Source organism: Vanellus vanellus, assembly GCF_965231255.1.
Source record: "Vanellus vanellus genome assembly, chromosome: 6".
In the NCBI taxonomy this organism is placed as follows: Eukaryota; Metazoa; Chordata; class Aves; order Charadriiformes; family Charadriidae; genus Vanellus; species Vanellus vanellus.
Genome location: NC_138911.1, coordinates 34,478,830 through 34,491,309, shown reverse-complemented (window position 1 = coordinate 34,491,309; position 12,480 = coordinate 34,478,830). Strand labels below are relative to the sequence as shown.

The window sequence follows — 12,480 nt, the reverse complement described above, 5'->3', positions numbered from 1 at the left end:
AGGGACTGAGAGGGAAGCACCTTTTGCGCATTTGATCTAACTTTGTGAAGAGACTTTCAAAATTACAAGGAAAACCTTATAGATAATACTGCATGCTGTGGATGCTCCCAGCTAACAGTTCAAATACATTTCATGTAAAGCTGTAGAGGGAAGTGCAAGGACCAAGGACCACAAGTGGAAAAGCTTACAAAGGCTTATTGAAAAGAGAGGAAAACCATACAACCCCTTGGCAGCTTAGTAAAAACTTTACAATAATTTTATTCCCTGGAGAGCGATGTTTTGTATTTCCTCAGTGCCTTACCTAGCAATAGGCATGACTTCTGAGGCCTCTGCATCTTTTGATGTCTGTCTCCTCAGATATAAAAACACTTTGCCCTTCCTGCTGCGGCCATATATCCTCATTCTGACAAAAGATATTTACAGTCCATTTCCTTCTTACTGCTTTCCCTTACTTTCTCTTACTGTTGATTTGTTCTTGAAATTATGTGAGAATGGAGGAACGATACAAGGATTTGAACTCCTAAGCTTATCAACTCTGCTGGCAAACTAACCAAGTAACATTACATTGACAAACTCTCATTCTCCTCAGAGAGAAAGTTTGTGGTGCCGTTACATGTCAGCTTCTTGTGGACTGTGTGGAGATACACCCCATGCATATTCCTCATGTGCCACCTCCACTGCTGTCTTGCAGGGTCTCTTGGGACTGAACTGCTAGGAGACACGAGGGAATTCCTAGTGACTCCTTAGTCTTTCACCCATAAGCTCCCAATGTACTGTTGACCCAGATCTGATGATAGTACAGTGTCCTGTGTAAAATGGATTGTGCCATTAGGAAATAGGTCTTTGTTCAAGCACCTGCATCATGAACTGCCAAGACTTTGGTTGTCTGGCTGTCCGTTTAAGAGGGGAGTAAATAATCATGGGTACAGCTCTGTCCTTTCCACTTTTGATATTCCCCTCTGAATATTCTGCATGTCTTCATGTTCATTATTATAGTTCCTTTTTCCTTAGAAACGTTTCTATTCTCTCATCTCCTATCAGAATTTCAGTCATACTGCATGTTAATACTTTGTTCAGAGAGGCACTGTGTTCATAGGGCAGGGCAAGAACAGTTTCTTTCCAGATGGCATTGGAATGACTGCACATAACGTTAGCGTGGTCTTTTCTTAGCACCTTGTGCCACAGAGCTGACATGTACAGTGCAAAGAAGTTAAGTGGTGCCTGATGAAGAGTCAAGAGAAACTCAACTTGAAAGAGTAAGTTTGTAAGAATGAAAGTGGTCAAATTCACCCTATGGTGTAAATTTGTAAGGCTTCAGTAAAATTATGCTCAAAATCAGCGCGTGGCAGAGCAATGCTTAGGAACTTGTAAATATCTACAAAAACTGTAAAAACTAATTGTGCTGAAAACAGTTCAGTGATAAGCAAATTGTGCCCTTTCAAAACTCTTCACCAACTTTCTTCCTGTAGAGACAATTAGAGTTTGTTCTCACTTCCTATTTATCATGACTAACCACCTCTCTCTGTGCTCAGCTGTTCCTTTTTATTCTCCTCCTTTGTGTTTTGCTGTCCTGAAGCCAAATCTGAATGGATTTCAATGGCTGTCTTGTGCTTTTTGACTTAGTATCAGGCAGTCTGACACTGTAAGAAAATTATTTTCCAAATCCTAGCTATACAACGCAGGAATTCTTTAACAGAAGTAGTAACAGTTCAACTGAATAATGGGTGCAGGGTGGGGTGTCTGGAAATGTAAAACCTCTGAAACTTTTTTCTTCCAGCTCCCTTTCTGTAGCTCCCATCAAAGCTCAGTTTTTCATTAGAGTAAATGTTTTGAGTATAGAAACTGTAGGTGACGGCTGGAAGGGTCCAGGTTTTCAATGCTGTGTTCATCTAATCTCTTCCATATTAGAATTGGAAAAGTAGGATACAGTGCTGTTTCTTGAAAAGAGCAAAAAGGTCATGTGCACTGCTTGTGAGATGTCTGTATTTTTCTACTGACTTGCAAACAATAAGTTCTTTAGCAGCCTCACCCTTGGCAAAGCCCTTGTACCTGTCAGCTCCTTCCTCACCACCAACGCAATACCAGCTGTATCCTGCTTCTCGGGCAGAGCAGTATACGTTGTCTGGGCCCATTCTGAAAGTCACAGCCCAGTAAGGTGCCACCTTACCCCAGGACTTAAAATTTGCTGTGGTAAAAATGAGATGCTTTAAAATTCACTTACTTCTCAGATTTGTCCTTTGTGGATGTTACGAGTTTGTGTTGCCATCTGGGGGATAAAGGCTTGTGATATCCTCATTGACTGCTCTCTCTCTCTCTTTCTCTCTCTTCATTTCAGAGTGCCTGCTGGGGTGTGTGCAGAAGAATGGCTGCGGCAGAACCTCTGACCGCTTTTTCCCGATGGTACCTTTATGCCATTCATGGCTATTTCTGTGAAGTGATGTTCACAGCTGCCTGGGAGTTTGTGGTCAACTTTAACTGGAAGTTTCCAGGTGTTACCAGTGTGTGGGCGCTCTTCATCTATGGCACCTCCATCCTCATTGTGGAGAAGATGTATCTGTATCTCAAAGACAAGTGTAACATTTTAGTGCGCTGCTTCATTTACACACTTTGGACATACCTCTGGGAGTTCACCACCGGCCTCATCCTACGCCAGTTCAATGCCTGCCCATGGGACTATTCCCAGTTCGATTTTGACTTCATGGGCCTGATCACCCTGGAGTATGCCATCCCATGGTTTTGTGCTTCTTTCATCATGGAGCAGCTGGTGATCAGGAACACCCTGCGCTTACGATTTGATGAGACTGCCGAGCCGGGGGCCCCCACCGTCCCCGTTGCCTTGGCCAACGGCCATGTGAAGACTGATTGAGCAATGAGTGACTCAGAACCCCGCTTAGCAATCTGAGAGAGCCCAGACCTCTACCATGGACTGTTAGCTCTGGCTCTCAGGTACTGCTCCTTGCTGTATGATAAGATTCATAAACCCCATTTTTCTAATGGGGGTGTGCATGGGATATACCAGAAAAAAATGGAACCAATAGATTTTTCTATGGATTTTACTCTTTGGGCTCCAAGGACCAATATCAGTTACTTGTTAGTTAGGTCATTTCTGATTTTAACTTATTACAGAGGAAAGCAGTCCTTTTGCTTACACTTTTATGTGGAGAAAGAAGAAAAAGAAATGCTACGGTGGAAATGCATACAAAAAGAAAAAGAATCCTAATTAGTGGATGGGCATGGACACGCCAGCTATGTTAGTGATTGGCTTACTCCATTAGGCAATATTCAGGTGCTTGCTTGCAACCAATACCTCCCGTGGGACCTGAGATGCTGCAGGAACAAGGAAAATCCATCTGCTGTTGAGAAGAACCTAAGACTGGCAGTCTGCTGGGGAGGTAGATGGTGTTCCCCTCGTGAGGTCCCATTGGCCTCTCCCCAGGTTCTTTGTTGCACCATGAAATAATCTGGTGCTGGACATCTTGCTGAATTTATACAGATCTTGTACTTTTTGAAATCTCAGTCCTCATTCTCATTAGAAGTTTTTTTTCTTTTTTTTTTCTTTTCTTTTCTTTTTTTTTTTTTTTTTTTTTTTTTTTAAATAAAGGCCTTTTTTGCCGAGTGAATTTTACCATAATCTGTGCAATCTGAATCTTGGCAAAAGGCGCAAGAAATAGTGTAAGTCTTCCCATCTCCTCTGTCCCCCCAAAGCAGACCTTGCCTGATGGTCTGCTGCGGATCCAGCTCCCATCTCAGCCGTGCAAACCTTGTAGAGGCTGTACAGGCTATGAGAGTTTTCTGCCTTCCTTCCCAGGGATTCCTCTGTTTCTGGTGATGTTGATGACTTAGCCTGGCTGCAACCATTGTATTTGAAGGTCAAAACCTTCATGTGGTTAACATGGTATCCTCTGGCACTGACTCTCGCCTTCCTTCAGCACTGGTAGGTCTTGGCTCAGTTCTGCCCAGTGTTTTCCTCAGTGTGTCAAGAGGATTTGCTTTTTCTTCCCAAATTCTGCTTTAAATAACCACAGCCATATTGTCATGACAATAGTTGGATGCAGCAAGAGATATGCCATGCTGCCTGATACATTATTAAAACCAAACAAAAGCAAAAACTCCCTCCCTGAAGAGCACTTCCCCATGCTCTGCCTAAGTGAGGCTTCGAGTTAAGAGTGCAAGAGAGCAGTAGAGAGGTGGAGCAGGAAAAGTGCTGTGGCTCTACTCTGGAACTACCTGCACTGGGGACAATTTGAAATTTAACCTACTGGGTTCATTTGAGGAGTATAGGGGAAGTTGTAGTGCAGGGAAAACGCTTGATAGCGGCAGCCACAGGTTCATAATTCATTGTGGCAGGTCTTGGCTTTCAAAGTTAGCAACAAACATGGAGCTTCCAGCTGTCAGGAGTGAGATACATCTAACTGGTTTATGGGGGAGGTTTGTTTTAGTTGCCCTGTAGGACCAGATTAATTTTAGGTGTTCTTCTACCATAGTCAGCAGAGCTGCACCAGGGATCAATTTGGCTTGAAAAGCGAACGTGTTGGTGTGGTTGTGGGATTCCACTCTTGTATTGGCCAGGCTATTTCTGTGTGTGTCACCTGTCTCTGGTAGGGAGTGCTCAGCTGTGAAGCTGCTCCTTGCCCGGGGGCATCCATTCCTGAGAGGAAAATGAACGGCCCTGTGAAAGAGAATTAATTGCTTGTTGGTTCTGCTCTTATGAAGGCAGTGTTCATCCTGTTTGTATCACACAGGGTGCAATTATTTTATTCCTCCCCCTTCTCACGTGGATCCGTTGCTGGCAACGGACACATGAAAACACTGGCGGTGAGGAGTTAATCAAATCTGCCCTGGGGCATGCAATGTCTCCTGAAGCACCCACAATACTTAGGTGGGTATTTAGAGTTCCCTTTTTATAGTTCATTAAATTAAAAGAGAACAAATACTGAACAGAATTTTTTTTCTCCGTGCTGTGATGCCAGTATTATGAAATCAGAGGAACAATTTGTAGTTTATCAGCCTCGATGGTCTTGGGTGTGTAGATGCAGGCAAAATAGTCACCTGACATTGCACGTGGTGGGCGGGAAAGAGATGAGATTTATATGTGGGATAATGTAGATGAGCTCTACTGGACCAGAATAAGAATTGCAAGGTGCAAGTGGGAATTGGGATCTCCCCATTTTGGCCCCGGTTCTGTCAGGGTCACTAAACGCAGTCTCTGAAGCTGGGTTGTCCTCTCACAGCATAGCTTAATTGTGGTGGTGTGCTGCTTCCTACACCACCCCTGCATCATCTGAAACCTTCAGCTATCATAGAAGCATCCTTAGGTTCCCTGCTTTTTCCTTAGCTGTTAGAAAACTCTTTAAAAAGGTAAAAGGAGTTGGCAATGTGGTTTGGTGACTCCCAGCTACAGCTGGGACTCGGGGAGGAGTGGCTGTTCACAGAGCTAACCTGGTGCATACTCACAGTTACATGTCTTAACTTTATAAGCTCCCCACTAAATGACACTGGTTTTGCTCAGTGACATAATATTTAGATGCTCAAATTATGGAGGTGTCGTGCTTTAACCTCAGCCAGCAGCTAGAACCACGAAGCTGCTTGCTCACTCCACTCAGTTGGGATGGGGGAGAGAATTGGAAGAGTAAAAGGGGGAGGAAAAAAACCTTGTGGGTTGAGATAAAGACAGTTTAATATGTAGAGCAAAAGCTGCACATGCAAGCAGAGGAAAGCAAGGAATTCATTCACTGCTCCCCATCGGCAGGCAGGTGTTCAGCCGTCTCCAGGAGAGCAGAGCTCCATCACACGTAATGGTTACTTGGGAAGACAAACGCTGTAACTCCAAATGTCCCCCCCTTTCTCCTTCTTCCCCCAGCTTTATGTTGCTGAGCATGATGTCACGTGGCGTGGAATATCCCTTTGGTCAGTTGGGGTCAGCTGTCCCGGCTGTTTTCATTCCCAACTTTTTGTGCATCCCCAGCCTGCTCGCTGGTGGGGCGGCGTGAAGAGCAGAAAAGGCCTCGAGCGCTTAGCAACAACCAAAAATGCTAGTGCGCTATCAACAGTATTTGCCATCCCAAATCCAAAACGTAGCGCTATACCAACTGCTAGTAAGAAAGCAACTCTATCCCAGCTGAAACTATGACAGGAGGGGTTTCCCAGCAGCATCTGGTATCTTACTCCATTATCCTTATCGCCCATGCCATTGTAACAGCTATTGCAGTCTGCTTTCTGCTGATGTCTGACAGGTACCACCCAGCTATTGCATCCTCATAGAGTGGTATTTTACACCCAGAAGTGCACTTTACTTGCAGCTTGCACACCAGAAACAGAAAGGGACCCGGCAAATTCTTAAATCAATTAAAATAATTATACAAAATACCATGTACCTAATGCAGCAGGATTAGCCAGACTTCTCCTTTCTGAGCAACACGGCTACAGTCAGAGCTTTGTCTTTTCTGCAAAATCTCCCTTTTTAATACATGTGATGCTTCTTATAACCTCTTACAGAAGTGCCCAGAGCACATTACCGGGGTCTCAGTGGCAGCTCATCAAGAGCTTGGGAGCTGGACTGAAGTTGTAGAGACATTTACATTAAGAAGAAAAAAACGCACAAGGCCTAACATTTGTTTGTATGTGTATCTTCCTCAGTAGATTAAAATTGCCTGTTTTGAGTTCACCAGCAATAAAAAACCCCCTTGTGATTTATCTACCTTGTCCTAACTGCAGCAAGGAGAGAGTGGCCCGTTGCTGCTTTTCTTTTCTGGTGGGTGGTGGGATATGGGCTTCACTTACCCCGAGGTTCCAGTTTTGCCTCCCTTCTCTTGCTTATCTCTTGTATGGTCCACCCTAAAGGATCTCAAAGTACATGATGAAATGTATACCAAGAGTCCTGCACACAAGAGGCAGTTCAAGCGTTACTGTGATGTCTGTTCATACTCCACGAAGATCTTGCCAGAAGAAAATGGTTGATTTACAGCAGGACCAGACTGCATTTTGGTCTTTGGTGTTAAAATGGAGAGAAATGTGTGTACATATGTACTAGGTACTATTGCGCCTTTGGTCTGAGTGCATTTTGTAATTAAAGCAGAATAATCCAATCAAGGTTTTGCTTGACTGGTCCTGTAACTATAAAAGGTAAAAAAAGGCTGCAGGGCTGTAACTGCTTTGACAATTAGGAAGATGGTGACTGACGTCCTCCCCAGTTCAATAGCATTGCTCTGCTGCTGACTGGTTTTCTGAAACCTGCCCAGAAAGAAAGGGGATTTCTTCATTTATGGGAACTTCTGCCCTTTCTGCACTATGAATAAAACATGGGTCACCATTAAGATGTGAACTGAAACCAAATATTTTTCTATTTTAGTTTATCCTGGGCCATGAATACATGCAATGTGCCCTGTATTCAAGGGGGAGGATTGCAGACCCGAGCTCTTTGCTTCAGTTCTTCTGCCTGCAAACTGCAGCTGAACCACCTGAGAAGGAAGCGACTCTCTTCCCTTTCCTTCCTGCACATCAGCAGCTACCGCATCCCTCCGTGATCCATCCCCTGTTGTAGCAGGAAATCTCTCCCCTGGTGCAGCCCCTGCTAAATCAGAAGCTGTTCCCACCGTGCCTCCCCTCGCCTAGCTGCTTTGGCACCCACTTACCGAGTAGGGTCACAGAGCTGATGAGACCTCAGGAGTGTTGTCCTTGTTCGGCAAATGGCCTCCACTTGCACCTGTCTTCCCTTACTCCCCTTGGCGTGTCCTGAGCCAGCCCCTGGGGAAGGGACCTTCCCTTCCTTCCACCTCCTGCCCAGAGACTGGAACAAGCTCTGCTGCTGCCTGGGGGCCTCGGCACCACTCAAGGTTTGAAGCTAACAGAGGCGGGCTCCACTTGCGCAGGAGAGCTTTGATTTTAAGAGCTATAAGTCTCTGGGCTTCAGGCTTATTACTAGCAGGTCACCCACAGGCATGATAGTGAATTTATACCATGTAGAATGGCTTATTTCTTCTAGAACGGCAGGGTTTGCTCCATCAAGGGTTTGGCCACTTGGTTCACTGCTTTGGGACCTAGAGGAATGTTACAGAAGCAGGTGGTGCCCCCAGTACCTGCTCTGCTTTTGGCCCCTGGGCAGCTAGCACAGATGCCAAAAAAAGAAGTGCTGTCTTGACAGAAGTCCTAGGGAGGGGCTGGGGATGCATCAGTTAGTTTGTGTCCAAAGGCACCACTGCTTCAAATAGAAAGCTGCCCTTTCCCTCTGAGATCTTCACTACCTGTGGAAATGCAAAAGTTGTCTTCTTGGTGCAAAGTATATGATTGTCTGAACTTACTCAGAAAGTATGTTGAAAATCTCTAGTCCTCTTTTTATCTAGGCGATTGCTGACTTAGGTCTTTGTGGAAAAACACATCATCTAAAGATATGCAAGCTAGTGCTCATTAAGCCAGTGGAGGTACTAAAAGCCACACAGCACTGTGCTCCATCCTGCTAAATTAACCATGCTGAGAAGCAGAATACCTTGGCCCACAGAGTGTGCTGCTGTGTGGCTATACCACTTCCAGCACCTGAATTAGTACAAACACCTACTCAGGAATGCATTTTGCCTTATAAAATTACTCTTAATTCCATGGGTTCCAGTGGGAATGTTTGTCAGGCTAAAGAGGGAGAAAGACTGAGATACTGTATAAGCTTCATCACTGCTTATGATCTCACTTGAGACCATTTTGTTCAAAGCTTCAGCTACTTAACTGAGACCCTAGAGACCAAATGTGGCAGGTGACTTGTCACAGCCTTGGAGCAGGTCACCAGCATCACGCAACTGCAGATGGCATTGTATATGGCGTGCTGCGCAGCTCCCGTGCACAGCCAGGACGAGCTTCCACCATACAAGGACTGTGATGAGTAGAGGGGGTGATACGAGCGCTGCTGGTAATGGTGGCGGCGAGGACTGGTGGTGGCATCTGCATGCCCAAATCTTCAAGAGCTGGACAGGTTGGAAGCAGCTCTTCCATGTTCTCTGTGTTTGGGACTTCCTGCAGGTCTAAAGCAATCTGGCAGGTTTTTTTTTCTGACAGAAGCAGGCCATTGCCTCAACTCCTTACTGCGGAGTCTGGGCTGCTCGCTCCTCCTTTAGTAGCCACTGGATTTTCTGATGTGAATGGCCTTCATTAGCATCTCAGAAAATAGTGATTTTTAAACGGTAATCCCAAATGCTTGACGTCAGTTTGTATTTATGCTTTAGTCAATTTAGGAGCTAAAGACCCTTAAGTATCTGGTGATGCTGTTTGTTTATACTGTTGTGTGGCATGCTGTCCTGCTTTGATGCTATAATGAAGAGGAAAGAGAAGGAAATACAAGCAATTTGCTCTTTAATAAAAATAAGTAAACATATGCAGTTGAGACAATATTTATTAAATATATGAGTTGAGATACGCATAGTGCTTGTAGGTCTCTGGTCTTTCAAACACGGGACATTTTCCAATGCAGAATTTCTCTCTCCTTTTTGGTTAATGCCCTTTGCAACCTGTCTATATTGCTACTTCAGTATGGTTCTTTACCTAGTATTTTGGGGGTCAGAATAACAGCATTTGCCTTTCTTTTTCAGTTTTCACTGAAGGATCTCTAAGTGCTTTCACAAACCAATAAAATAATTTTCACTTCAGGCCTTGAAATAGGTCAGGATTAACCCCAAATAGCACTGATCAGGAGCTGATGGAAATGTCCTGACAGCTCCCAGGCCATTTCAGACCTGGGAAAGGGAGTTCAACATTTTACCTGTTAACCAAGTTTCCAGATTTGCGGAGTGAGTTAATAAAGTTCCAAGAAAGCTGGGGTACCGGGTAAGTGCTACCTAGTTTCTACCATCTGGAGCTGTCCTAGAAATGGTTTTGTGCATCATCACATCACTCCGTCTGCCTAAGTCAAAACCAACACATAAAGGGACTGTTTGAGCTGATAGGCAACACAGTTCTATCTTATACAAAATAGGACTGATTTCCCTCTGTTTGCTACATAATCCCATCTCCATCAGTAGAGTACTTTTGGGTAAATATTGCTAGGGGCAACAAGCCATGTTAGAGGCTAAACTGAGGTGACCATCTGCTGTATCAGCTCGTGTTGTTGCAGTTACTGCAGAGCTTATCTATGTTGCTGCTTCTGTTGTCAGACCACTCGCATGATGCCACAGCTCTTCCTACTGCTTCTGTTTCTCCAGCTCCTTTGGTAACCTGTCCATTACCAAGCCCTACCTCCACTGCAAGTCCACGCTGCAATCACAGATTCCTCCTGTCTGACCCCTACCTTTGCCAATTTAACACAAATGGGCTGATTGCTGACGAGCTGTAGCTTCCATTAATGCCCACACCAGTTGCAGTTGTCAGTGCTTTGGAAGCTCAGAGCAGAAAACACTTTACGCACCTGCCTTCAGGCACAAGCATAGCAGCAAGCTGGCAATTATTGTTCAGTGCCTTTGCTATAACATCCACACAATGGTACATAATAGACTTTCAGGACTAAGTTCAGCAAAAAGCTTCTCCAGTCAATCTCTGAGTTCTAATGTATGTGGAGTAATACCTAATTCCAACTGCTCTTTCATATAAATGCAAATACACGTAGCGAATGTGTGTCTTTAGATGCATAAACATAGCTGATGACCCTCCATGCTGCACCACTGACTGCGTTGTAACTTCTACTGGCAAAGAAGAGCCATCACCTGCTTAGCTGCCACCAGCAGTCTGGGCCCACTCACCGCCACTTTTGAGTATATGAGATCCAGAGAAGATCCAAAATGGAGCTTCTCAAACACATGAAGCAGGTTAAGATCTGAGTTGACAGCTCTTGACCTTGCAAGCTGTGTGTCTGCGTGCTTTGGTGTGTGGGAAGGCCCCGGTTTGAACTGGCAGTGGGTTAAAGCTTCTTACTGATGAGCGCTCAGCTCGGAGAGGGGGGTTAGGCCCATATTTTTCAAGTGTGTTTTACATAAGGTTTTTAAATCAGATTAATGTCTAAGGCAAACATGCCATACTATCCTGCTCCATCTTTAAAAAAAGGGGGAGTTACCACCTAGGGGACCTTCTGATGTCTTCGCTAGGGTTTGCCTTCCCCTCTGTCTGCTCCCTCTTATTGCTAACGAGAGCAGTGTGTACCCAGCCTGAGTCAGAGCCATCCACTCCCCTCCCTGAGCTAAGGCATCAACTGAAAGTACTTCCTCCCACCCAGGCTGCCGTACTGGTCCTGGGCGTCCTTCTGTTCTTCTGCTGCTCCATCTGTTGGCCACTGGTGCCTATCTGCCATCCCTGATCTCAGTCACGTTGCAAATTCTCCAGGCCAGGACTTGCCTTTTTGTTGTAACATTGATGTGAGACTGTCCCCAGCAGGATCTGTAAGTGCTATGATACCCTAGTAAGCATTAAAAAAAAAATAAAAGTCTCTTGAAGTATTTAAGGATAAGAATAAACATCCCAGCTGTGTTCCACTAATAAAACAGCTTGGGCAAAATGTCCATGAGGCATCTCTGTTGCCCCTTTCCATCCAGCCTTGTCTCCCAGCGTCACACAAGGCAAATCCCTGCTGATGACCTGAGCATGCCAGCAACGCCAGTGGAGAGGAGCACAGCTGGTGGCACACTAGGAGCTTCCTCCGTAGTACTCCTCTGGAGATGACACATGGGTGTCCATGTTAGCCGGGTGGTGGCATGCTCTAGCAAAACAAATTTTTAACATTATTGGACAGTCATCTGGCTCTTGAGCAGAGGCTGATTGGAGTTAGCATGGTAATTATATTTTGGTTGACAAAGCACAGCTGCCCTTTGATCTTGCAGTAAAGGCAGCATGGCCCCCAGCACCATGCTTATGGTGCGGCTTTGCACTGCATGACTGCTGAAATCAGCACAAACATCTCCAAACGCCCAGCATAGGTTACAGTTGTCCTGGCCACTGGCGTCTGGGCAAGAGTCAGGCATGTACCCAGCATGATGGTGGTCACTACACCGTGTGCCACCAAGGCTGCCTGTGACCTTATGGCTGCCCGCAAAGCCAGGTGGAAGCCTGGCCATGGCTACCACCATGCATGGTCCATTAAACCCCATTTCTCTGCTTTATCATCCATCGCCTCAGTCCTGTCCTTCCTCTCCACCTCACCAACTGCCTCCTGGCAAGGTCTTATTGCATGTTAGCGCTTTGGTCTTTGTCTCAACTTCCTGGTTTGGACCTGGCAACTTAATCCTTGCCACTTGACAACTTTTCCTTGCCCAGGGCTCCACAGCACTGTCATGTCCAGCTCTTTGTTGTCACCTTCTCAGGGCTTCTCTGTTGTATCTCCTCCTCCTTGGGAATCCCTGCTCAGCTCAGTTGTGCCCCCGTCTGGATGCTCCCATCCAGTTCCACAGCTTTTACTGCTGTCTCCTCCTCGTGTCTCAGACCTCTGCCTCCCTCCTGGCTTGCCACCATCTCTCCGCACCTGCATTTTTCTCACCTCCTCTGGCATCTCTTCCAGAATGAACTACCAGCAACTGAAAC

The 12,480-nt window shown here is 45.5% G+C and overlaps 1 protein-coding gene across 1 annotated transcript; it reads left to right on the top strand.

Moving 5' to 3' along the window:
* Positions 1–2,338: 2,338 nt before the first annotated feature.
* TMEM229B (transmembrane protein 229B) lies at positions 2,339–2,866 on the top strand (the record flags this gene model as incomplete). The annotated part of the gene is made up of 1 exon (XM_082485820.1): positions 2,339–2,866. Exon 1 carries the CDS (start codon positions 2,363–2,365, stop codon positions 2,864–2,866), a length of 504 nt encoding a protein of 167 aa, XP_082341946.1. The 5' UTR covers positions 2,339–2,362.
* Between the last annotated feature and the right edge of the window lie 9,614 nt (positions 2,867–12,480).